At 38.7% G+C, this 27984-nt stretch overlaps 1 protein-coding gene across 1 annotated transcript in view; it reads left to right on the top strand.

The window, feature by feature from the left end:
- ARMT1 (acidic residue methyltransferase 1) overlaps positions 1 to 27531 on the top strand; it is a 67370-nt gene extending 39839 nt beyond the window's left edge. The window contains exons 10-15 of the mRNA XM_049801294.1: positions 7158 to 7475; positions 15986 to 16186; positions 17970 to 18143; positions 19308 to 19550; positions 20452 to 20688; positions 26796 to 27531. Of these exons, the coding sequence (XP_049657251.1) occupies positions 7158 to 7475; positions 15986 to 16186; positions 17970 to 18143; positions 19308 to 19550; positions 20452 to 20688; positions 26796 to 26996 (1374 nt within the window). The 3' untranslated portion in view covers positions 26997 to 27531. The remainder of the gene's footprint in view (positions 1 to 7157; positions 7476 to 15985; positions 16187 to 17969; positions 18144 to 19307; positions 19551 to 20451; positions 20689 to 26795) is intronic.
- Positions 27532 to 27984: the final 453 nt, after the last annotated feature.

The raw sequence follows: 27984 nt of genomic DNA, 5'->3' as shown, positions 1-27984 counted from the left end.
GGCACACTGCTGGCTCATATTCAGGCAGCTATCAACCAGCACTCCCAGGTCCTTTTCTGCCGGGCAGCTTTCCAGCCACTCTTCCCCAAGCCTGTAGTGCTGCATGGGGTTGCTGTGACCCAAGGACAGGACCTGGCACTTGGCCTTGTTGAACCTCATACAACTGGCCTCGGCCCATTGATGCAGCCTGTCCAGATCCCTCTGTAGAGCCTTCCTACCCCCGAGCAGATCAACACTCCCGCTCAACTTGGTGTCATCTGCAAACTTGCTGAGGGTGCACTCGATCCCCTCGTCCAAATCATTGATAAAGATATGAAACAGAACTGGCCCAAACACTGAGCCCCGCGGAACACCACTTGTGACCCACCACCAACTGGATTTAACTCCATTCACCACAACCCTTTGGGCTCGTCCATCCAGTCAGTTTTTCACCCAGCAAAGAGTACACTTGTCTAAGCCATGAGACGTCAGCTTCTCAAGGACTATGCCATGAGAGACAGTGTCAAAGGCCTTGCTGAAGTCCAGGTGGACAACATCCACAGCCTTTCCCTCATCCACTAGGCAGGTCAGCCGGTCATAGAAGGAGATCCGGTTGGTCAAGCAGGACCTACCTTTCGTAAACCCATGCTGACTGGGCCTGATCGTCTGGCTGTCTTGCACGTGCCATGTGAGCACAATCAAGATGAACAGTTCCATAATCTTCCCCAGTACCGAGGTCAAACTGACGGGCCTGTAGTTCCCCGGATCCTCCCTCCAACCCTTCTTATAAATGGGCATCACATTGGCAAGCCTCCAGTCGTCTAGGACCTCCCCCCTTGACCAGGATTGCTGATAAATGATGGAAAGTGGCTTAGGAAGCACGTCTGCCAGTTCCCTCAGTACTATTGGATGGATCCCATCTGGTCCCATAGATTTGTGAGTGTCCAGATGGCGTAGCAGGTCACTAACTGTTTCCTCCTGGATTAAGGAGGGGATATTCTGCTCTTCGTTCTTGCCTTCCAGCTCAGGGGTCTGCATACCCTGAAAAAAAAGTGGTCTTACTATTAAAGACTGAGGCAAAGGTGGCCTCAGCCTTTTCCTCATCCTTTGTCACTGTTTCCCCTCGCATCCAATAATGCATTATCATATATGTTCAAATGCCCTTCTCTGGTCTAAAACCCCTCTCAAATTATTTAACCTAAATACTCTGCTCTTCAAAATAGATGAAAGCCCAAAAGCCCAGAGTTTCCTCTAGAAGGGTAACAAAGGCCTAGGTTAATGCATGGCTGCTCCAAGAAATAAAAGGGAGGAGGTGGTTGTGACAGGGGTTGTAGAGTGATAGATGTTGGTGAAGGACAGCAATTATGTAGGAATCTGCTATGTCAAGCCAAACAACTGTTGTCTAAGCTGTGTGAGTGGCCAGTAGCTGATGTGTGGGCAAGCATGCAGAAATACTTTTGGCCATACATGCTCTCAGCTTCCATCAGTCTGGGACTTCCTGATTCAAAGGCTGCATCTCCCTGTTAGCAGCTGCTGCTGCTACTATATGATACAGTATGAATGTTTCACATAAAATCTCATGAAAGCCCTTTAGAAAATGGCCCTGTCATTATCAGTGAATTTTGACCAAAAATAACCAGAAATTCCTCCAGTTCTGTACGTGGGACAGCTATATTGTTAACGTCCAGGTAAGGCTCTGGATGCTGTCTCTGTGTGTGTCTGTTGCTGTTAAAGGTCTGAATTCTCCAGGCAGAGCCTCAGCTGCCTCATGAGATTTCAAGTCAGTGTCCACCTTCTTACAGTGTTGCATTTCTCTTTATCTTATTGGAAGTGAAAAACTGGCGTTTCATTTCTCTGCTAAGTTTTTTGCTTTTCCTGTAGCAAGTCTTCATTTTCATGTTTCCATAAATTCTTGATTGAATTACTATAAAGTTCTAATTATTTTTAAATCTGAGAAATAAGGTGTACTTACAGTAAGCATAACAATGTCATTGTTACTAAAATTGTCTTTTAATCTCTTCTCTTCAGTGGGATCTTGACTCAACAGAAGTCAGTGAAACTTTTGTCACCGATTTAGGTGGGGTTGGGATTTCCCCTAAAGTATGTTAGGTGCAAAGCTGATCTCAAGTATGAAAATAGCTTTCAGAAGAGTAATCTTTCTTACAGTTTTTCTGTGAAAATAATATTTTTGTTTGACATTTAAAAAAATTGCATGCAGTGGGCACAATTGATACAATATATTTTAACAACAGAACTTAAATATCATTGTAATTTTGATGAATAACTAATTAAGGAAGGGCTATAGAGGCTTGCCTAGTTGATAACCTCTTCTGTGAAAAATTTTACAACAGCTTACATTAAATCAGGAGAGAATGAGTTTCTCTCAACATCTTTGCAGCTGTCCATTGCTTTCGCCATGGCTCAGATAATTAATGGGGTTCAGGAGGAGTATGTCTGCATAGTTTGTCCACAGGGCTGCTGGGTAATACAGACTGTGTGATTAGGTGGCTGTGGTCTGTGCAGTCTGTGGGGAAACCTCTCCATTTTAACCTGAACAGCAAATGATGATTCAGTTTCCTTTCCAGTGAGAAATTGTTTTAGGAGCTACTGCGTGTGTAGGAGCAGTGAAAGACAGAAATGAATGCTAATTGTTCCTGAAAGATTGTTAATTAAAGCTTCACAGCTCTTCAGAGGGCTCAGTGGAAAGGGAAGCCTTCATGCCATCCTCTCTTCTGCAGGTGTTTTGTGGGAAGACCTTTGCAGAGTTTCTGAAATTAAATGTTGCCAAACTTGCAAGCACCTGAGCTTGATTCCAATATGTAAATGGATAAGAAAATGTGGTTGGACACTTTTTAGTATTGGAAGCCCACAGGTTTTAAAAATTCATGTAAATAAAAATAAATTTGCTCAGCAGTTTAAAATTGAACAAAGCCATTCCTAGCACCAAAAATTTCAGTACAAAAAGAGAGGTTTTGTACATTCTTTGCTATTTTTTTTTCGTTAGAAGTTAAGATGAAAGCTGGTGCTGGAGATAAAAATTGGTATTATCACAACATAATCTGCAAAGCCACAATAGTGGCTTTTTTAATAGGGTGTGGTGTGCTTCTGTAATGTCATACATGCATTAGAGAAAAACCATTTTCACAGCCTGTTTTAATTTATTGGATTGGATGAAAGTAAAGATTTCATTTTTGTAGTGTATCATTAGATAAATGAGCAATGAAATTTGTGTTTACTTACAACCATAATAAAATGCTACAGTGCTTTTGGGATGTGGACCTGTTGTGTTTTCTCTGAATGTGCTTCAGTTGTGCTGGTGGGATTGTTTTTTGGGTTTGGTTTTTGGTTTTTTTGTTTGTTTGTTTGTTTGGTCTTTTTTGTTTTGTTTTTTTTTTGTTTGTTTGTTCTTTTGCTTTAGGAAGGGAGAACTAGAGGAGGTAATTCAAAGCTCTGGAAAACTGAGTTTGATCACCTGAATCACTCTGGAGTAGGTAGTGCCCACTCAGATGTTCTAAAGAAATTAAAAGTTGAAATAGATTAATTATTAGTTATAGTATGTAATCTGACACTTAAAAGTGCCTCAGAAATAGTGATTAATTTGACTAGTGTCCACTTTTAAAAAAATGATTATTGGATGAACTGACAGACCAACAGACCTTATATGTGTATAGTACATGCTAGTTGAAATTTTGAGAAATATGAAAGAATACAGTATATTAAGGATGATTTATCACAGCTTTAAAAAAATGCATAGTAGATATTGAGATCAACAGAGTGAGGATATGTATTATTACTTGAAAGACCTTCTCCCTTGTTTCTTCTCTTTCATTTGTCTGCCTCTTTAACGTGATCATATCTCCCTCATTTTGTTTTGCAGTGTTAAATACAGCTCTTCTAGCCATTCCTTATAAAAAAGTCCCTCTCTTTCTCTGCTTAAAAGACAGCAGTAATTTTCCCCACCTGTTACAGCTTGAACACATTTTCTGTAAATGCAGCTGAGCTAATATTGAACACTTGATTTCTCATGAGGGAGGCCTTGCAGGTTTGTGCAATGGTCTGGGTACTCTTACATCTTCTCTAGTCTAGTGCAGGTAGCGTGCCAGCAGGTGAGCGTGGGTAGACTGCATCCCAGCCTGAGTGGGTAACTTAAGGTATGGCACTATGCCATATGAGCCCTTTTGCTCTGGTCTCAGATAGCTGAAGAACCTTTGGTGCTGCTTTCTGTGTCCATAGGTGAGCATTGCCGTGGTAGATCTGCATCTCTGGTGTCTAACACCTGTGTCATTGACACAGTTTACCCTGGGTAAATCCACCTAATGTCTAATTCTGTTTTCTTTGAACATCAATTTCCATAATTATTCCTTTTTTCAAAATCGGTTGTGTGTCAGTGTTGGGTAGCTTTTTTGACCCTACAAACTGCACACTGAAACCTTCATATAATTCAGAGCCATGTGACATTAACCATAAGTGTTGAAAGGCCAAAGAGAAAACATGAACTGTTGCAGTTCTATCCTTTCAGTCTTCTGTGGTAGAAATTGTTTTATCTGCTTGCACTGATCACTTAGGCTCTTAGGGGTTTTCTTCTAGTTGGGATATCACCTTTACGTGTCACAGTCTGAATTTCCGGATACTGTTCAGTGCTTAGGCTGACCTTGCTGCAGCTAGCCACTGTAAATGCTCTCCATTCAAGAGAGGTTTTAAGGAGAATTGTTAAGAATTTCAATGCTTTGATGTTTATGGCTTTTCATTCTGTAAATTGCTTGGGTTTGGAGTTTTTTTTTTTCAAATGTTTGGGCACTGACAGGCTTGCAGTTCCTTATTTTATAGCTTGATCTTTTGATTCAACTGTGTTTGTTTGCAGATGTTCACAATTTGAAACAAGATTGTAATGAGGTAAGCTTCTGGTACTGGCAAACTACTTTTGCACTGCCTTTCTGAAAGGAAAAATACATACTGCTGAAAACTATAATTGAAATAAACCATTCTTTATTCTTTGCTGTAATTACCATAATGTAATTCTGAGCACAGGTGGGAATTTTCTATTAATAGGACTTGTTTAGAATAAAAAAGAGAAAATAACAAGGAATGATGCCAACATTTGTTTCCAAGAGAGTTCTAGAATTACTTTAGAAAGGGGTAATAACAAATAATTTCCTAAATGACAGGGTTTGTTTTGGTTTGTCTTCATTTATGTGTTTGCATGTTTGACTTTTGGAACCTATTTAAAAATTTTAGGTTTTTTAGTATTGTAAGTTTCTATTTTATTTCCAAAGGTGCCTCCCAAACTCCTTTTTTGTTCATCCTCACTGCTGATCTACATAAATACTCCTGGATTTATTACATGATTAGCATGTATTCTAATAATACAAATGACTTACTATGACTATGCAGCAAGCGCATGTAGACCCTGAGAGACCCCCAAGTGGTCACCATATTCACAGCTGCTCTGGGAACAATTCTTTAACTCCAATGTACACAATCTTCATGCCAATCCACTTACTGAGCCTCTGCTAAACAACTGAAATTTCCAGAGAAATTCAACCACTCTCTATAAATATGCCATCCTCTGGCATGATTTTGTGTCTTGTGTGATGTAATATTCTCTTCCATTTGTGCCTATCAATCAGATAATACCCTGAGGAATGAAGGCTTAGTCTTTGCTATGCTTTTAGTTGGTTTCACTGCAAATTTTATTCTTGTATATGAGTGTGTAAGCACTCTTAATATTGGTATTGTGGGGAAAGGAAAGAGGTTCACAAGCTGACTGAATAAGAGAGGTGATTTTTTTCTTTATGTTTAGATGGGTTATTTTTCTTTCATTTTTCTGTCATCATTTGCTTTTGTGCCATGGGTCAGGATACACAGTTCTGTCTGTCTGCTCTGTCCTGTTGGGTCAATATTTTATAAACAACAGATGTAGGTATATATGTACTAGCTATTTTTAGTTCTTTCCAAACCAAGTCTTGACTTATCAGAAGGTAAAGGGAAAATAACTTTTAAAAGCTCTGGTCTTAGAAAGAGAGGATCGTGGGTGTCAGCGGCTGAATGAGAACCATGACAAAATGCCAAAGATATGAGGATGTCCCTGAGCAGTAAATTCTATGGGCTATTCACCAGGTAGCCTTATCTTACAGTACCCTGTCTCCCTATCAAAGACATTATCTTTGAGTGTATTACTTCTGAAATGCAAGGGACTGACATCTTAAAAAAAAAAAACAAAACCAAAAAAATCTTACAAGGTTACTAGATAGAACTGCTATCCCATTAGTCCTTCCCCAGTCATGCTTCTGCACACTGACAGCCCAGCTGAGCAGCAGATGGGGGCACTTGTAGGCTCTATGGAAGGATGCATAGCTCTTCATTCACTTTCTTTTACTCCTCAGGCAAATTTGACCTTATGGTAATAGGAATTTTGCTTTCTTCAGAAAATGACATAGGTCAGGATAATCCCCTTTCTGAAATTTTTTCTAAGTGCTTCACAGTCTAAAGATTTCTTCTTTGGGGTGAAATTGGTTTTGAGCATTTGTACCTTGTTTTATGCTGTCTTAACATCATCATCTTTTTCTGTTTGGCCCCTCACTCCCCATTTCTGTGTATAAATAATACCAGGAATTTTTGTCACATTCAGGTAAATTATCTCAGAGATCACCTCTAATTCTGCTCTTAACGCTATATTCAAAGAGTTCCTGTGTATTCTTTTGGTCATCTCTGAACCAGTCAGACAGTTGGATTAGATGATCATTGTAGGTCCCTTCCAGCTGAAATATTCCATTCCATTCCATTCTTTCCCCTCTAAGGTGTGGTACTTTGGCTTTATTTGTGTTACATCTTGTTCACCGTTTGTTTTCTAAGTTGTATTATCTGAATGAAAAAATAAGATAGCAATAGTTTTACAATTAAAAATTGCTTTTTGTTTACCTGCAAATTTTATTCATGTATTACTTCTTGCAGCCCACTGCAAGAGGTTAGTCTATAGTGTGATTACAGCAGGCTTTGAGCTTTCACCAATTTCAGTGGGAGTTCTCCTATGAAGCCCTGATGTTGAGCCCATATAAGTAATATGGGTCCTAATTTCTCTATCTGCAGGACCTGCTTCTGAATTATTCCCTGCTTTGTGTGTGGAGTAGAGGGCTTATAACAAATTTTAAAAGCCTGGTTTAATCTTTCATGTATTTTAGGATCTGGACAGTGCTATAATAGGGAGACAGAATTTGGAGATGGAAATTAGAAACCTCCAAGATAAACTGACTGCTAACCAGAAAGCTTTGGACGCTTCAAAGCAGGAACTGCACAATCTGAAGAAATCTTCCGGTGAGCTGGATAGAAGCTTGAAGAGCAGCAGAGAAGAGGTCAGGACTGCTCAGACATCTCTAGTGGCTTTTAAAGAGCAAATTGCTACTCTACTCAGCGGTAGATCTGCAATAGTTAAACCTTCCGAGAAGGCCATTTTGGAGAGGATCCAAGAAATAAACTGCAAAGAGAAGAGTAAAGAAATAGTAAGTCAGCAACTACTACACTTGCTCAATGTGTGTATTTATTCTCTTTGGATCCTTTTTCATTTTATTAATCTGTTAGAATGTTGGTTCCTTCTGCTTAGGTTTTGAAATTATAGAAACCTTTAATTTTGTTGTCTATTGATTTGAGATAATAGGTGAAAAGCATCTATGTTTTATTAAGTAGGAAGAGGTCAGAAATGAAATTAATAATAGAAGCTGTTAACAAGAAAAGACATGGAATGGTCTTTCAGGTAAGACATTGAAATTTGGTTTTGGTGTCACTTAGCAGACATCAGAAGTGGACGTGTAGTTGCTATGATTTAGTAGAACATGTGAACAAGTATGGATTTGCTTCTACAGTAGTGACTTCAAGGACTGACTTGCTTCTCAAAGCAGACATAATTGATGAGTTGTCCCAGGAAATTTCCTTCTTTCCCTCCAACCCTCAAAACCTGCACCTAAAAAAGAAAAAAGTATTTTTACACTTAGAGGTAAACATTGTTGAAACTCTAACTGTTCACCATCCAGGAGAAAGGCAATAGGAAGGCAGCTGGGTATTCTAATCCTCTGGGTCAAGGTGTTTTGACTGGTAGTGTTTGCAAAGGTGTGTTTGTATGTACAGGTAGAGAAGGGACAGCTGAGGAGGAAGGTGAGCCAGAATACAGTCTGACCAATGTTGGTATCCCAACGCTGCACTGAAGTTTCTCACTTGCTTACATGGGCATATATTAATTTTGTCAGTGAGGACTGCTGTATAATTAAAAGTTACACACTAAATCAAAAGCTGTTTTAACTGAGCCACTGAAAAACAACTTCTGTGTCCTTGCCAGGTTTTAAGATTCTAGCATCTCCTGCTGATGTGATAGGTTTTTATGTTAGCAAATATTTTTGTATTCTGTCCAAGATTGGAAATAGCTCTTGAAAATATCCTTGTGAATTTTGATTAAATATTTTGTTAAAAAACACAAACCAGCTCCCCTATACCTTAGTTTGAGAGTCAGTATGCCAAATTTCAATTAAAACAAGATTTGCAAAAATTATTAACATTTGAAAGTGATCCACCGAAGTGGAAATGTGGCAGCAACTTTTTCATATAGAAGCCCTTTACAGTTTTGCTATATGTCATGGAGTGTTGTTTCCATAAGCAAAATGCTTTCAAATTGAAATCTAATGAGAATTTTATGTGCATGTTTGTTTGTACTGTTTAGTGTTTTGGCATGCAGTACACTCTGTTGAGTGTTGATTATTTTGAGAACAGCTGACACAGGGAAATTTAGGTTGACTGTTAGCTATTGAGTAAAAAGGTTTTGCTCCTGGGAGTGCTTTCAAGTGACCTACTGCTTTTCTAAGATTCAGTTGCGGCTAAGTCCATTTGTCTAGTACATTGAGCAGCTGTTAGTCTCTTTGTGGATATACTACAGTACATGTATAGAGTGTGCTACTTGTTTCAGTTCTTATTGTTCCTGATTTTATTCCTTAATATTAGGTTTACATGCTGGGTTGCCCACTTGATCATCCTGCAGACTGGTAGTATTGGGGAAGATTCAAACTTGGTCTGTATTTTGTTGCAGATATGAACTTTTCCAGCTGCTTGATGGGAATGTGGCTGGTTCTTCAAGTAAGAGTAGTGAGAAGTGAGATGTGAGAAGTCATGTTCTGTTAGAGAACTACTGTAAAATATACAATAATCAACTATTTTTTTTCTAAACAGCTGTGATTATTCTTATGTTAGAGGTAAAGAAACTCATGTTCAGAAAAACAGGTATTTTCCCATAACTATGTTAAAATTGATTTATTTGGATGCTGTGCTCTAACTTCCCTGCCCCGCCCCCTGAAACACCTGTTGACTTTTGCAATGGAAAATAACTCCCTTTTTTGGGGGGGATGTCTGAGGATGGAGACAGATTTGTTTTTCAGTATTATTGCTATCAAAATTAAATATATGTGCTAAAAGGAAGCCTTTGTTACTAAAACAGAGCAGGTATCAACTCCAATCTGTCACTGCCTAAATCTGTGCTTTGGAGCTAAGATGCTGGTCTTACAGTTGCCATCTTTTGTTGGTTTATTTTTATACAGTAGAGGAGCTATATCAGGTACGTCTAGCGTAGCATTCTGCCTCTGCTAGCAAATACAGCAATTGCTTACTATACTTCTAGCAATACTCCCTCAAAATGCTAGTTCTTTCTAAAAAAAACAACTGTGGCTCAGTTTTCTGAACCATAAATATTAGCTTTAAATTTAATACTGCCTGGTGAATTTGGTTGTTGTAGTTGAATGATGAAGTTTTGTAGATCATTGTATTTACTAAGTATGTTAAGGGATGAAGCTTTAATATTTTACTGCTATGACTCATTTGGAAAAATTTATTTGCATGGCCCCAAAGTGAACTATGTTATTAAAGCAGTGCTGGCATCTATTCTCAGGAGAGTTTCTGCGTTAAGATTAGGGTCTTTGAAATAACTAAGCTAAAATGCCAATATTATGTACCTGTGAAGCTGTTTCTAATAGAACACAGACTTTGTCATCAAAAATTTTTTTACAGCAAACTGCTTTTCTTTCTGTAAATCAGAATTAAAAGAACATTTTCTAGGGTTCCATTTGTAAGGAATATACATGTTGGTATATCTGTGTTGATCAGATTCCTATTGCATCTCTGGGTGAATTTCTTTCCAGGATTTGGATATAACATCAGTATTAGGATACATATGCTTTACTATCAGTCAATCAGGAAAGAGGTTAATTGTCTTCAGATAGGATTTCTTATAGACCTCTCAGTGAACTGTCCAGCCTTAAGTAAAAGACCCACAAAAGTGAGTCATTAAACTTGGCAGGGTAAATTAGCCTGCAGCGTTGCGGTGCCCTAGCTAGCTTGTTTCAAAACAGTCCCTTTGTGGCTGCAATCCAGCAGCAATGCCAGGACAGCTAGGGGTATGAATCCAGCAGCTGAGTACCTTGCTGCTGGAAATTAAAAATGTGCTAATGAATGCACTAACGTATAACAGGAGGAGGATTACTATGAGATCTTTCCTTTCCCTGAGTAAAGCTTGTTTCATATCTGTCAGGACATTGCTGCAAGCAACTTGCCTTTGCAAACTAGATTAGTGGGAACAGGAAAAGACAATGCAAGAATTTGGGAGAAAGAGGACCCTCTCTGAGTGTTTTGATGCCTTCTCTAAACAGGTTTTGGGTTTTCATTTTTAAATCATCACTACAGCTCCTCTGGGAGTTTTGTGTATGGGATTGTATACACTAGATGAACTGGCAAAATGTTCATCTTTACATCCAAGCCCAGTCAGCTATGTGTGGCTTACCTCTGCATATGCACCTGTCAAACAGAACTGTGAAAAGTTTAAATTTTAAAAGACCTGCAACTGCTATAGTCAGACTTTCTGTGAAATCTGAAATGCTTTTGAAGATTATGTCTCCTAACTATGGTGATTTTGGCATCTGAAGGGCATCTGAGTTAGTCATAGTCTGTATACTAGCCCTTAGCATTAACATTAGCAAAAATTGTAATTTCATTAAAAAAAAAAAATTATCAGCATATACTCTGACAATGTCCAGTGACATTCTATTGCAGGATTAAGAAACTGCTTTGAATCAGTGTCCTAATGATCTTTTCAGCAGTTATAGTAATATGTGTATCATCTGAATATGTTTGCACAGCTCTTCAGTGTTTTTGTCATTTATTATTTGTAACATATGGAGGGGTTCATGGGCACCTGGAGTCCAAGGCAAGCAAATGTTCTCAGTTCATACAGAGCTCAGCCCTGGTTATGAGGTCTCTGGGTTCAGATCCTTTCTGTTTGACAAGTTCTGTTGCAGATCTGTTGCAGCAAATTAAATTCATATGGCCAAAACTGTTTCTCTTGAATACCCACAGCAGATCTGATTGTAGATTATCTTAATTTTATCAGGTTTTGTCATTGCATATTCATATACAGACTCTTAAATGCCAAAAATTGATTAGGCTCTACTACAGCTCCCATTAAAATCTCCTGCTGTTCTTGTTTCATAATGATTTTTATGGCAATGTCATAAATGCATATTTACTTTCAGGGATTTATCCACTTTATCCTTCAAACAAAAGAATTGAGTGGAAAATAATTTGGGAAATTAAAGGAAACATTGATAAAGGCAGAGTAATATAGGTACTGACTTAGGGCTGACCAAGAAAACCCCAACCAACTAGAATGTGAGAAATTATTAGGAAAAAAGTTGAGAAGAAAATGAAAACCATAATTATGCCACTGTATAAATCCATGGCTGCTGCATTCTGAGTAGCACACACAGTTATGATCACTTCATTCAAAAAAAGGGCCCTCAAAAAGTACCGGAAGGGCCGTGAGAGTGTCTAGAGGCTTCCATGCAAGGAAAGGCTCAACAGACAAGATCTTTCCAGCGTGGGATGGTGAGTGCAATGCAGTAAAGCAAAGTACAAGTCATAAGTACCATGATAAGAGATGTGGCAGCTCTAATGCTTTTCAGCTGGTAGAGGTCTTAAAAAAAAATTGTACTAGGTGCATGTGTGTGTGTATGGTTACATATAAATCAGTGGAAGTTTAAGATAGCATCTTACCAAACCAGAACAGTATAGTTTATTAGTTGTCAAGATAATACTAAGATGATGAGAATATTTAGCTGTTATGTTGGAAAAGAGGAAAAAAATTACCACTATGATGTGAAGGACCTTGTAACTTCATCCTACACGCTGCTTTTTTGCACTCATCCTAAGTCCACCATGTGCCTGCCTGTGACTTTTGGGCTGTTGAGGGAAATGTCCTACCGACTGCATAGCTGTAGCCCACTTTCTGTTCTGATGTGGTGTGGGGCTGAGCCTGCTGCTTGCACATGCCCTCTTAGCACAAGAAGAAATAAAAGCTTAGAACAAGAGAAAAAAATAAAGTTTGGGAAGATTTTAACTGAGGGTTATTTAGTTGCAGCAGTGATGAACCCTGCTGTCCCCAAGGTAGGAGGTGCCTCTGGAAATGAGTATGTGCAACTTCTTTTGACACGAGAAATAAAAGGTCTTCATTTGAAGTTATCAGCTAGCCACATTAAAACAAAAAGCAGGAATTGTTTTTTTGCAGGCTGGCTGGTGAAGCTGCACAAGTCATTGGCACAGAAAATTGTGGAGGTCAGAACTACAGGACCAAAAATGCGGCCTTTGTATAGTCACTGGATAGAGGCATGGGTGGGTAATAAGGGTGCAACTATATTTTAGGAAACCCTTAAGTTGTTGATTGTCCCTAAGCCAAAGATGAAGGTTACTCCAGGATGCTCTGGAAGATAAACCGACAACTTAGTGGTTTTGTGGTCTCACCTTCTGTGATCCCTCACCTTCTCCTGTTTATGGACCTTTGAAGCCTGTAAAAGCCCTACACAGCTGGACTGTGCCCAGCGCCGCTCTGCAGCCTGATAAAGGGGCTCTGCGTTCTCTGGCAGCAGTGCATCTCTGTGGGTACAAGTTACTGAAAGCTTTATTATTTTCATACTGAGTGATATGTGATGCAGAAAAGCATAAAATGTCTGTGTGGGGTCTTGCAGTTTTATTATTGTTCAGTGTTTTCTGCCACTGTTAGGAGCAACAGTAATTTCTCAGTGTTTTTTAGGCAGGCTGGGTGCGAACTATTGTTTGTATTCAATTGCAGTCTAAGTTGGAAACCTTTCCGTGCCATTAAAATTAATGGGAGTTTTGTGTGCTTATTGTTCATTTTATTAACAGGAGGCAAAAAGATGCTTAAAATGAAGAGACTGTTTGGAGATGGGTGCCTGAACACTGAGTTACAAATGCAACATAATTAATTATGTAACCAAATAATTATATGACAGTAAGAAGAGGAGAGAGGGAAAGAGGGAAGCAAGCAACTTTTTGGATAGAACTGTATTTCAGTATTTGGCAGTACTGTAATAAAATGCTTTCAGGCATTTAATTTGTAAGTAGTTTACAACTTCCACTGTATGTAGGTGTTGCAAAGTTAACAGTGTAGAGCTAGAAGTGTTTTCAGCATTGTTAGTCTAATTTATTGTTATGAAATTCTATCCTTTTAGCCTTGGCCTTTGGCTGGATTACAGTAACTATTATTTTTTTTTTTAGCAGAATCTTTTAGTTGAACACCCTTTAAGATTTGATAATTTGGAAGCAGTCCTCTGAGACTTACTTATCCATATCACATTTGCAGAGAGGAAATTAGAAAGGCAAAAGCTCAGCTAGAACTCAATATGGCCACTATTGTAAGAGACAACAAAAAATGTTTTTACAACTATGTTAACAATAAAAAGAGAGCCAAGGAGAATATCTATCATTTAATGGATACAGAAGGCAACACTGCCACCAGAGATGAGGAAAAGGCTGAGGTACTTAATGCCTTCTTTGCCTCAGTCTTTAATAGAGAGACCAGTTATCCTCAGGATACTCTGCCCCCTGAGCTGGAAGGCAAGAACGAAGAGCAGAATATCCCCTCCTTAATCCAGGAGGAAACAGTTAGTGACCTGCTACGCCATCTGGACACTCACAAATCTATGGGACCAGATGGGATCCATCCAATAGTACTGAGGGAACTGGCAGACGTGCTTCCTAAGCCACTTTCCATCATTTATCAGCAATCCTGGTCAAGGGGGGAGGTCCTAGACGACTGGAGGCTTGCCAATGTGATGCCCATTTATAAGAAGGGTTGGAGGGAGGATCCGGGGAACTACAGGCCCGTCAGTTTGACCTCGGTACTGGGGAAGATTATGGAACTGTTCATCTTGATTGTGCTCACATGGCACGTGCAAGACAGCCAGACGATCAGGCCCAGTCAGCATGGGTTTACGAAAGGTAGGTCCTGCTTGACCAACCGGATCTCCTTCTATGACCGGCTGACCTGCCTAGTGGATGAGGGAAAGGCTGTGGATGTTGTCCACCTGGACTTCAGCAAGGCCTTTGACACTGTCTCTCATGGCATAGTCCTTGAGAAGCTGACGTCTCATGGCTTAGACAAGTGTACTCTTTGCTGGGTGAAAAACTGACTGGATGGACGAGCCCAAAGGGTTGTGGTGAATGGAGTTAAATCCAGTTGGTGGTGGGTCACAAGTGGTGTTCCGCGGGGCTCAGTGTTTGGGCCAGTTCTGTTTCATATCTTTATCAATGATTTGGACGAGGGGATCGAGTGCACCCTCAGCAAGTTTGCAGATGACACCAAGTTGAGCGGGAGTGTTGATCTGCTCGGGGGTAGGAAGGCTCTACAGAGGGATCTGGACAGGCTGCATCAATGGGCCGAGGCCAGTTGTATGAGGTTCAACAAGGCCAAGTGCCAGGTCCTGTCCTTGGGTCACAGCAACCCCATGCAGCACTACAGGCTTGGGGAAGAGTGGCTGGAAAGCTGCCCGGCAGAAAAGGACCTGGGAGTGCTGGTTGATAGCTGCCTGAATATGAGCCAGCAGTGTGCCCAGGTGGCCAAGAAGGCCAACGGCATCCTGGCCTGCATCAGAAATAGTGTGGCCAGCAGGAGCACGGAGGTGGTTGTTCCCCTGTGCTCGACACTGGTGATGCCGCACCTCAAGTCCTGTGTTCAGTTTTGGGGCCCCTCACTGCAGGAAAGACATTGAGGTGCTGGAGCGTGTCCAGAGAAGGGCAACCAAGTTGGTGAGGGGCCTGGAGCACAAGTCATATGAGGAGCGGCTGAGGGAACTGGGGCTGTTTATCCTGGAAAAGAGGAGGCTGAGGGGAGACCTTATCGCTCTCTACAACTACCTGAAGGAGGGTTGTAGTGAGTTGGATGCTGGCCTCTTCTTTCAGGTGGCTGGAGATAGGATGAGAGGAAATAGCCTCAAGTTGCAGCAGGGGAGGTTTAGGTTGGATATTAGGAAGAATTTCTTCACCAAAAGGGTTGTCAAGCACCAGAAGAGGCTGCCCAGGGAAGTGGTTGAGTCACTATCCCTGGAGGTATTCAAAAAGCAAGTAGACAAGGCACTTCAGAACATGATTTAGTGGGCGTGGTTGATGGTTGGATTCGAGATCTTGAAGGTCTTTTTCAACCTAAATGATTCTATGATTCTGTATCTACATTCCCACTTACATGCTGCATGTATTTTCTAAATTACTTGTTCTATTTTTTTGCACTCAGCTCCTTGGTAGACTACTGATTTTATTGGCTTATTTTAAAGAATGGTAGTTGACTGCCAGGTGTTGCTGGTTTGCTAACATCTTTGGAAAGTTTGTGTCTAAATTAGCTTGTATTAATTTTTTATAGATGTTAGCCCCTTTTAGTTTACTCATTTTAAATACAGTTTCTGCTGTTCACTTTTGGGTGTCTCACATGTCACTATTTCTGCCATTTTCTCCTGGTGGTTAGAGCAGATTTTTCTCTTTTTGTCCTTTTAATTGTGTGTGTGTATATATATATATATATTTTAAAGATAGGTATTTTACCCTCTTTTTAATAATTTGAGGATGCATCTTTCATATCTTTCTAACATTTCCATACTCGCCTAACTCCATATGTTTTATTGGCTTGTTTGCTCCGTAGATGGTATCTCAGCTTGAAAGCCAAATAGCTAAATTGACTGAAGCTTTGGAAAATCAGACCAGATTGTACCAAGAAGCTCTGGAGAGGAGCAGGAAAGCTGAAAAATGTTCTGAGACTTTCCAGGATCAGCTGAAACACTTGGAAGAGGAATTACTGTCTGTAGATTTGATGCAAGATGGTTTGAAGCTTGAGAACCAAAAAGTAGGTGGATGCATTATTTTCTTTTGCATAAAAGTCACTAAAGACAGAGATACAGCTAATTATATTGCATTGATCAGCTGGAATATTACTCACAGTACTGTAAGTAATGCAAATTAGCAAAGTCAGGCATGATGTAGGGAGTGCTAATATCTTTTCTTTGACCAACAATCTTAGTTGGAAAAAGTAGTTAAGCTTTTGGGTTCAAAATCCATTCAATGTGGACACTCTCCCCCCCCCCCAGATTAAAAGAAGTCTCTGTAAATACATCTGAGGTCCTTCAAGGATTCTCTGATCTCAAAGCTTTCTCTGATCTCTCTGTCTTTCTCTGATACATCATCTGGTCTGCAGTCTCTCAAGATCTTGCAGTCCTTGATTCTTTTATATCCTTAGACCATCATGGCTACCAGGATTTTTTTATTAATTGTATGAATGAACACAATGTTAGCCTATAACACATCTGCATACTAAGATTTTGAAAAATGACACGGTACCTGGAAAGCTAAACCAGCCATCCAATACGCTAAGAAAGACAAAGTTGTAGCATGTTACCAGGCCAAGATCAATGCTTAGAAAGTTGAATTTGCAAAGAATCAACAATTTGGTGCTGTCTGTTTTACATTAATCTACGAGAATAACTTTTATGAATGAAGCATCCACCACATTGGGAGTAAACCACAAAATGGAGCTGTTCCTTCCCCTCTGCTTCCTCCGTGAAGAACACGTGGCCCTAGTTTCTTAATTTCTCTCTAGATTTTGCTGCAATAAAGAGATTTTTGTTGTGATTTTTTTCTGTTAATGAACAACTTCAGTGCTTTCTTCTGCTGCTGCTGGTTTTAATTTTTTGAACCAGAAGCATCATGAAACAAAAAGAGATTCTTGCTATGTTTTAACATCTTGGGCTTAAGCAACAGTTATGGAACTGTTTGCTTGGGGGTTTTTTCCCCCCCTTTGTTGTTTCTTTGCAAAGATTATGACCTGCAACAGAAGTGAGAGAAAACAAAGGCAAACATAGTTCTTAGTGAGGAGGAGAGCTTTGGATTTTGCAAGAGAGGCTAATTGAGACTAGGGAACTAATGCAATTTTTAAAGAGCTAGCAGGACAGGACAAAAGAAGGAAAAAACAGATTAAATAATACTTGACATCTGTATGTGTTCACATCAGTAAACCAGATGGAGATGCAATGAAAATAGTCTTTAAAGCAATTTGTAAACCAATAACTGTTATCTCTAAAACTTGCTATTCCAAAGAAGGGCAAAAGACTGGCCATGTTAACATTCCTGCATCTCCTCAGACTACATTGGATTTTGCCCATGGCATCCCTGGTACCAGTTTTACCTGTTTTATTGCTTACAGCAATGGGCAATCACAGCACTTGAAAATAGTTGGGATGTAGCTGTCCTTTCTAACTTCTTGTCACTGCATGGTCATGTAAAGCAGCAGAGCCACAGACAGGAATTGGAGTCAGAAGCAGACACACATACCTAGTGCTTTTAGTACAGAGGAGCAAAAACCAATCTCATCTTGCTGAGAAGATAAATACAGTAGGTCCAGGGATTTATGAACAAAATAAATATTGACTAAAAAAGGACAAATGGAGAATTTGCAATTGTGTCAGGAGTATGTACTGTAAAGGTACCCCTTCAATACATTATTTCTTGTGGGTAGTGGACTTGGCTATATATAGTTGGTTGCTGGTGTAGGGGGAATTGCTTTTAAATTGTACTTCAGGACTTTTGATGAAGTTCTTTTATTCTTTTACCCACTTTTCCACATCTTATCTTAGTATCTAAAATTTCTGGAGCAACTTAACGAGAAGATGAAGTTGGATAGCCTAGCAGCAGAGGTTGGATTTGATATGAATGAGGATGCAATCCTAGCCCGGGTAGAGCAGTTGGTGAAACTGGAAGGTGATGCAGTGATTGAAAACAAGACTATGGCATATAGCCTAAGAAGGAAGGTAGGCAAAAAAGACATACTGTAACTGTTTGTTTCAAAGATAAACATTATGGCTATACTTCTGTAGCTGCTTGCTAGAGGCAGCAGATTGCAGCTTCCTGTATGTGCAAGGAATTTCAAAGATGTCCATTACATAAAAAGAAGATAGTAAACATTTGCAAACTGTTCAAACTGACTGCAAATTAAAACCACTAAAATCACCAGTTGGTTAAATACATGATACTGCTTTTCACACCTTCTTAAATAAATGTATGAAGTTTATATATGTATATATGTCTACTTTTTAAATCTAAAAGGATCTGCTGGGAAGGGGGACATCTTACACAACCTTCTTTAGAAACTAGTAGGGTGTTGGTTGTACTTCATGAAGAATTTTAACATCTCCAACAAGAACTGTGCTCCTTTAGGAGCAAATCTGTTCAAATTTGGTCAGACACCCCTCCAACATCCTGTTATGACAGAGTACAATCTTCTGGTTTTAGGATTATCAGAACGGTTCAGAGCTTAGAATTAGGTCTGTTTAAAACAATACTGTATTTTTTCTGGAAGCAACTGCCTCTCTAGCAGGGAGTATAGTATGTATGTTAATATTCCTTAGATGTTCCAGAGTAAAGCCTGGCAGCTCAGCTCAGGTAAACTGAAAACAGGTAGCTCCCTGAGCACCAAAATTACAAAATTAAGCTGCTGGACCTTGTACTGGAGCAGTGAATGAAAGCTTTCTTATTTCTGTATATTGATTCTCCTTCTTGAACAATAGCCTTAATTAAATGATTAAAGATGGAAATATTTTAAACTACCACCACTGAAAACAGTTTCCTTAATGAATCCCTCTTACCTCTTGCATTTGACTAGAGTCTTATACTACAGACAATCTCAGATGTTATGAATAATGCACAAGTATTTATGTCCAAATTGGGGGGAGTCTATATGTAAATTCATTCTAAAAGGTAGTGCACAAATTCAGGGATGGAGAAGCACAGTGAATTGATAATATAAATGGTATCAAGTTAGTGTATATATGTTTATACTGCTTTTCAGGGTTTTCAAGAGAGGAATAGGACTTCAGGTTAAATATGCAACACGGATTAAATTTGCAAAACTGTCTGTGTAGTACCATTGTCTTTCACGTATGTTTTTTCAAATATCTTTGTGTTTGGAAAACTAGTTGAAGACTCAGAAAGAAAAACTTGAAAGCAAAGAGCTGCACATGAACCTTCTGCGGCAGAAAATAACCCAGCTAGAAGAAGAGAAGCAAGTAAGGACCACCTTAGCTGTGGAGAGGGATGAGGCCAATCTTGCTGTCAGAAAGTTACACAAGATGATAGAGAGGTTACAGAAGCAGCTTGCTCTGGCTAGGGAAATTAATACTGATCTCAAAGCCAAGCTGTCTGAAACCAATGAACTTAAGGTGAGTTAAAAGGTTACATTTGTGCTTCTGTCCATTTTTCTATTCCAGTTGGATACAGCTGGAGTTCATTTACAATAAATGCGTTCATGGAGAATTGCTCAAATCCATCTAGGTGGGGAAAACAATTATAACATTACAATGTTTTGGGTATTTTGCAATTTGTCTGGATATACTAAGTAGCATCTGTAAAGCACAATGTAAATTTTCAGGCTAGTATAAGAAAAATATGATATATGCATCCCTTTCTTTCCTGTTGATATGGCTGTAATCTTGTGTTTTCCCATATATTGCTCACAGAAGGTCTATTCTGATAGGTATGAGGAAAAAAAGGGGTTTTTTTCCACCTAAAACAGGCAGGATGCTGAATTTTCATTGTTCCTGTGTTTTATTACATTGCAGCAGTAATAAATTACCTGCTTTAACTCAGGTGAATACAGGTAGTGTGCAGTCATTGATAGTTTGCCACCGCTGGAAGAAAGGAAGAGTGATTTTATGTGAGTTTTTGTCCTGTGGCTGATGGAGTAATAAGAGATAAGTAGCGGCATGTTCCAGCTGAACAATTTTTACCAAAAAAACATTTGGCAACTCTTTTTCATACTATTTTTCCAGGGGCTAGCACAAAGTGAACTCTCACTGTGGGTTTTTGTCTGTCCAGTCACCTCTTTTCACAAAACCTTTAGAGAATTAACTGTCTTTGAAACAAAAGTCTTTTTGTTAATTGAGTTGAAATTAGCCAGTTTCCTTTAATAACTTTTCAGTTCACATGCGCATGTAATTTCATCAAGAACCCATAAGAAACCACTTTAAAGTGCTTACTTAAGATTACTCCTGATATTTTTATTATTTGTTTGTGTTAGATGAAAAAGTGTGACAAATTTAACATTATTTTATGTTATTGCAGATCAAAACTTTGGAGCAGAACAGAACAATAGAAGAACTCAGTAAGTCTCAAGGCAAATTGGAAAGAATGAAAGAAAAGGCTGAGAAACAACTTACCTCTGTCAAATCAGAACTCCTTTTAAAGGAGCATAAAGCTACTGAAGATAAAGAAAAAAACAAAACTATGTTAGAAGCAGTTACCAATGAGATGAAGGTGCTTAAAACAGCCCTTGCAGAATTAGCAAAAAGAGAGAGACAGGTAGGTGTATAGGTATTTGAGAAATGCTAGCTGTCACGTAGAATATAAGAATGTGATATAGGTGGAGCAGCTATCCAGCTGTGCTGAAAACTTTTGTGAACATTATTAAACAAGGAAATTTTAGCAGACACTTGTGAGCCAGAGTAGCAGTTGTGATTCTGAGAGGCAAAACTATTTTTCAAGTTATATATGCAAGAGAATGAATAATGAATACATGCATTGTTTTCTTTGTTCATTGCAAAATATTATATCATCTTTTGGAGAAGTATAAAAATGCTTTAAAATCCTGGTATCTTTTTAAGGTATGTTTTCTCCATATATTTTAGGTATAAAACTTACCAACTTCTCCTCATCCATTTCCTCATGTTTCTCCTCATCCATCTCTTGCACTTTCTCCTTGCCAATTGTATGAGATTCAACAAGGCTAAGTGATAGGACAAGAGGAAACAGCCTCAAGTTGTGCCAGGGGAGGTTTAGATTTGATATTAGGAAAAATTTCTTCACTGAAAGGGTTGTCAAACATTGGAGCAGGCTGCCCAGGGAAGTTGTTGAGTCACCATCCTTGGAGGTATTTAAAAGATGTGTTGATGTGACTCTCAGGGACATGGTTTATGGTGGACTTGGCAGTGCTAGGTTTACAGTTGGACTTGATGTTCTTAAAGGTCTTTTCCAACCTAAATCATTCCATAATTCTATGTTATTATGTACAGGCCATAAATTCAAAGAATGTTGGAAAAGATCAGAAAATAAAACCAAACCAAACCAGACTTTGAATGTAACTGGTTTGCATCTATTTGTGACATATAACTTTGTTAAAGTTTAGATTAGAAAATTTTTTGTGATAACTCACCTTGAGGAGAGTGTAAGGAGTTTGTGGGAAACACATTAGTAAATGTGTTCTGTTCCATTCGAATTTCAAATAATTGTGAAGTACCTGCATATTGTGTTTCGTATGAACTTTATAGATGGCATAATTGTTGAAAGCTAGTGTGATGCTTCTTTAAAGTAGAAAAATGTGTAATTTTAAATTCCTTATTCCAACTGCTTAGAACTTTGTTAGTTTTCCCAGCTAAAATTGTTACGCTATATGTTGGCCTTAACAATGACTCTGGATGAAGTTTAAGAATGCTATTTCAAAAAAAAAGTCCAGAAAAATATTTTTTTTCTCACATGGAGGACAGACCAACAACCTGGGGATCTTTCTTCCTGGAAAGCTTTAGCACTGTTTTGTTTTATACTGAAGGTTAGAAATTTGTCAGGAAAATTTAATTTCTTCGTATGTCTCATGAGGAAACTAAGCATCCTGCACATGGAAGAAGGTATGACTTGTATTCAGGAAATTATTACATGGAGTCATACATCGAGTACTTACTAAAACCACACAAATGTTGAATTTGTACTGTCCAAACCCAAGGTATTTCAAGCCACTTGAATACTGTTACAGTATTCTTTGGCTGAATTTGAAGAATATGGGAAAAGTGAGGTAAGTGGGCTACGAAGTGCAGAATGCTCAAGGACAGCATAGCACTAGTTCTCAAGCTTTCTGGGTTAGTGAAAGAAAAATGTCAACTTATAATTCACCGGCATCCACAATCATCTGCATCACAGAAACATTTTGAATACATGCAGGTAGAACTATACTGCTAAACTAGGAGCAAAGCTGTTTGGAAAACCAATGCCTGGTACTTGTGCAGTGCTGATTAGCAGTAATGGCATTTTGAGAATATGAGAATTGCCAGTAATATTCAGAGCATACTTTCCTGTATCTTACCAGTTTACTTAGCTAAAATCTGTCCTTAATATAAAGCTACTGTTGCTAAATCAGATACTTCATTCTAAACTCTCTCTCTCACTAATTAACACGTTAGTTTTTTTCCCTGACTTCTCTGGAGCCATTACCCAAGAATTCCTTCGTTATCCTCAATCCTGTGTAATTTTTCACCTGCTTCGGACTCAGTTGTTTTTCCTTCTTGGGGAAGCTAAACAAGACCAGACTTCTCTCACTCTCTGTAAAAGGTAGCGAATGCAGATGTTAAACACTTATCTGAGCATGTGTGTATATATTTAATCTGAATATAAGCACAGCTATGTCATCTGTGTCTGTATGCATGTCAAGAAAACTACTATAAACTGAAATTGCTGTTACCTGATGGAGCTGATCTGGCCGGGTTGACAGCTTGTGTACTCTGCTTTTCACTCACTATGTGTAATGTTAAATAACATCGTAATATTGCATGGCTATTTTCCATGCTGTTAAAATTAAAAGTATGCAGAACTGAACTACTGCCAACTGGTTAAGATATTGATTTGTCTTGTGATCATAAAAAAAGGCAGAACATAACTAAGTGAAGTCAGAAATCAAGATCGGATTCAAATAATTTAAAATTAACTCATAATTGGAATTTAACACAGTGTTTCTGATTGTTCTTTGCTCTTTAGACTATTAATTCCTACTAAGTTTAAGAGGAAAATTTAGCTTTGGCATTTCAGTGTTTTGTTCCTTTTTTTTCTTTATTTCTTTTTTTTTCTCCAGAGAATGCAGAATCAAAGCATCTGAACTGTTAGAAGTGAAGTCCTGTAATGGGGGGTGTAATAACACTGCCAATCTGCTTTAGGATTAACAGTCAGCTTTGGTGGCTTTAGCAAATAACAGCAAATTGTGCATATTCTTGGGTAGACATATAAAACCATTTAAAAAAATGGTGCTCAAAGCATTATTAAATCATACTGCAGAGTAAAAGCTGTACAGAGATGAAGCTATATGTGAAGAGTCAAAAAAGTAGATATTAGTAGAATAGATATATAGTGGAGAATTAGTCGGACATATTGAAATTTCACAAGAGTAAGTCTAAGTTTACAGATATCCATACTGGATTTCTTCTGTCTGTGGGATGAACAGAAAAACTTCCTGACTTCATATATCATTATTGCATATTTCTGAATATAAATAACTATCAGCATAGCCGACATTCATTTTAATAAGACTAGATAAAGAGTATGCATAATGACTGATGAAAAAATGATGTTCACAGTGACTGATAACATCAGTATATGACCACTGCAGTCAACTACAGATTAAAATCTGAATATATTTTATTTTTATATCTATTTAACTCAAGTCCTTATTTGCAGTAGTACTTGGAGTAAGAATATAAATGTCAATGTTTTGGTTGAGTTTTTGGTGGTTTTGTTATAAGGATTTTTTTCCAGTCCTGGTTTCCCCCGCCCCTTCTTTTCTTTCTATTGGAATAAGACCCCTTCTACTTTCCTGTAGGTACAGCATGAAAACAAAATGTAGTGGTTTTTACTTCTGCTCCCCCCTCCTAATAAATGCTCTAAATTTTATTCATTTCCTCTCTTTTACTTCAGATGATTTTACTCACTGGATGGAAGGTGCAAAGAAAATTTATCATGAGCGCTTACTCCTGTAGCAAACTTTTGGTTTTGAGTCTTTAGTGATGTTTATCTTTCTACTATTTCTCTCCTTTACTTCAAATTGTGACTATCTTAGAAATATTAACTGCTATTGAAGAAAGCCTTAGAGTTAGGTGGTACTTCTATTAGCTTCTAGTATTTCAGCAGAACTGTTCTGTTCTTCATACTTCTGTTGCATTGTTTTTAAAGCTGAAATATGTTTCTCATCTAATTTTTTTTCTAGCTCTTACATGTTTTAGTGCAAGATTTTAAAAAGTTGTTCATAATGTGCTTACAGCACTGTATCCACTTAAGAGTATAAACATGCATCTTGCTCCATGTGAGACATGGAATAGCTTTCTAAAGATCGTACATTGTGTATTGTCTGTTGCTTTTGTTTGGAATTTTTAAAATTCAGATTGATGTCCTCTGTTGGGGCATTTTTGCATCCAAGAGTGATGGTTCTTTTTGTCAGTTTATGTGGAGAATTTCTCTGTCATCAACCCTTTTCCTGCATTTTCACTGAACTACAGCTTTGTCTGCACTGTACTTTATAGGCCACAATATAATAATCAGAAAAATTGGTTTTTTGTCTAAGTGTTATTCCATTAAAGTGGAAAAAAAATCCGCAATTTAAAATTCACATAAATGAATGGCTTAAAGGATTTGTTTAAGGACTCTATGTGCTTTCCAGTTTAGGTTATTTGCTGATGAAAATTATTGAATTCTTAACATATTTATTGTCCATTCAGTATAGCTATGACCTCCTTTTCCCATCAGAAATAGAGTGAGATGATTGTGTATACCTTTCTCTGGCAAAATCCTGCTGGACCAATAATCTGCATCAGTGCATCAAATTTATTTTGATCGCATTTGACACATGGTCGTATTGCAATTTTGTTTACTCACAGTTGCTGTAATTAAATTGAACAGCATGCAATAGCAAAGATATGAGAACAAGAAATTTGCTGTAAAATGCAGACCCTAATGTGCTCCTATGGGATCAGCTGGGTTTGCTGTATAGACATCTTGTGGGGGTTTAATTCATCCAAAGACTGGATCTTCGTAGAGGACTGCCTTGATCTTTTAACATAAAGTCTGTATGGAAACAAATTCCAGCTCTGCTGCCTGCTCATTCTGTCTGTGATCCAGATGTTTAAAAAAATATTTAGCTTCTGCTAAATTGTACTTGCCTAGCACACTGCCAGAGCCCTGCATCAGTGACCTCCTGACTTGGTGTTGAAAAGAATATATGGGGACTTGGGTTTTTTTGGTGTTAAATTGTTCCTATGTTTCATCCAAGGCATTGCTCTGCCTTGGTAAGACAGATAGCTGGGACTGAATTCTTAAATCCTTCTGCACTATACTGTCTTAGTTTCCATATTTGTTTTTCTGAACTGATGGCAACTCCTTGGGGTTTGTTCTGGGATGAAACAAACTGTCTTTGGCAAAGTCTTGGAACTGAGACCTCGTTTTCAGTTTTTGCAGTTTACCTCACAGATGTTACAAGTGCTTTAGAGTTCTGCACAGTATTCGTGGGGGTGGACACGTATTTCAGGAGTGCTGTTATCTCCATTTCAGGAGTGCAATTATCTGCTCCTCTACCATTAGCTGTCAGCATGATTGTTGGTGTGAGAGTGCTGCCACACCAGAGCACCAGTCTGGCTTCTTGATGGTTTTGACATTTCTGTGACATTTTGAGTCTTTGTCATGCTTGGGAATGGGGATCTTGACGTTCAAATAGATAGCAAGACAAGCATATTTTCTCAAATAGGAACATTTTCCTTTTTTAATTGTGTGTTAAGGGGTATTAAGACATTGGTCATTTGGGCTGTGTAATGCATTGTCCATTGAAGAGGCATTGAAGTTTGACTTAAAATGATCCATATTGTGAGTTGAGAAGAGTAAATCAGCATTCATGTTCATCTGATCTTAAGTTTTTAATCTAGTTGCTGGCGGGGGCACTGGTGATGACAATTACTTGTGGATGTCTGCCCATTTGGAACTGCAGAGAGAAAGCTGGTTTCTTTAATTACTTTGCCAAATACTCTTCCTATGATATATTTTCAGCAGCTACGGACAGAAGAAAAATGAGCATTTCCCAGGCTGCATCTTGCATTTTGGCTGCATCCTGATTCCAAGTCAAAGTCAGACTGAAGGATGTGCGAAACCTCCACCTTTCTTCTAACTTCCTCCTTTCTGTTGTGGTTTCCACAAGAAAGTGCAGGGTAGAGGGGAGCAGTGGCAGGCAGTGGTCAGGAGCTTAAGGTCAGGACCAGCACCTTAGCCTGTGCCGTGGGATGAACCCACCAGAGTTTCCAGTTGTCTGTATAGTTTGCAGTCATCTAGGTCAAATACAAATCCTCTTCCCGTCTTTTGCTCAGTTTTCCCTGTTGACTCAGCAGGGAAGATATGCCTGTGAGGGATACTAAAGAACACTTGAAACTGTGTTTTGTTTTCAAGATCCTTAGCACCTCAGCTGTTTACATGTTTTGGTATTTGAGCTACACCCCAAAAGGCTGTTTCCACCCTCTTCATCTCTCTGTATTGAGCAACAGCAGAAATTCCTACATTTTGCACTGCTAATACAAATCCTTGTGGGTTTATGTGTGCATATATGTATATGTTTTTCCAGGCATCTCCTTTGATTGGTATTTGATTTATTAGTAATTCCTTTCTGTTTGCTTTTGCAGCTGGCAGATTTCCGAGAGGTAGTATCACGGATGCTGGGCCTCAACATTGCCAGCTTGGCTCTTCCTGACTATGAAATTATTACACGTCTTGAAGGGTTGATTCACTTTCATCAGCACCACTGCTTCCCCTGTGTCTGCCTCAAAAACGTGGCAAGGGCACCAGAGGAACACTCGCAAAGAAACATAGAGCTTCTTCACTGAAACATGTTTTTTAAGGAGACAGAGCAAAGTAAAATTTTCCTTGTTTGCTTCCCTACCTGCTAGATGTCCATACAAAACAGACATTTCTGTTCCCTACTCTACAGATACCAACTTGGGCTGATTTCTAGTGTTTCAGTAGGGAGACTGAGCCGAATGGATAGAGTAAAGCCAGCAGGCTAGAGCTAGCAAACAGAAAATCCCTGGGCAGCATAATACTTCAGTTATGAAAATGATAGGCAATATGTGAACAATGTATAGCCCTTCAGTTGCAGAGGCAATGAAGGCATGAGCCACCTGAGGTCAGTTCATGGTTTTGGGAAGTACTTGCTAATGAATGTCAGCTTCAGTGACATTCCTTGTGCTTTACCTCTGGGTGACAGGGATGAAATAAATTGTCCCGCTGCTGTTCCTCTTGCAAAATGGGACCTCTCTTTGCATTTTTACGCATAAGGACTTTAGCTTCAAGACAGTTAGCTGCAAGTTAGACAAAGGTCTATCAGTTTTGGAACAAGGGATTTTCTTGTGTTGTTTTCCTTGGTCTGCTCTTGTGCCAAAACAAAAAGTTAAGCTTTTTCGGCAAAGACTCTTTCACTGGGTGCAGTCATGTGTCTGACGTAGATAGATTTGATAAAATTGCATGCTGCTCTTGGTCATGATGCCTTGAAAATTTTTCTTCTAGCTGCTGTATTCCTTGGACAATTAATCCATAGGACAAATAAGTGGCAGTTCTTCTGAGTTAATAAAGAGTTATTTTAAAATGCTTATCCACTACAGTAAATAGTTGAATTACTAAAGTCTTTATTTTCAGAAAAGCAATGATGAGGTGTCCAGAACTACCTCTTAATCATAAAAGCTGCTTGTCTATCACCCTTTCTGAGTGTTAAATGTCATGATTTTTTTAAAAGAAATTTGAAAATAAATGTTTTAATTGCACACTCAAACGTGATTCTGTGTTTTTAGTTGTCTCTTCCCATTATGTATTTTGTGT

This window comes from Accipiter gentilis, chromosome 5 (genome assembly GCF_929443795.1).
Source record: "Accipiter gentilis chromosome 5, bAccGen1.1, whole genome shotgun sequence".
Taxonomy (NCBI): Eukaryota; Metazoa; Chordata; class Aves; order Accipitriformes; family Accipitridae; genus Astur; species Astur gentilis.
This window is presented reverse-complemented; position numbering and strand designations above follow the sequence as displayed.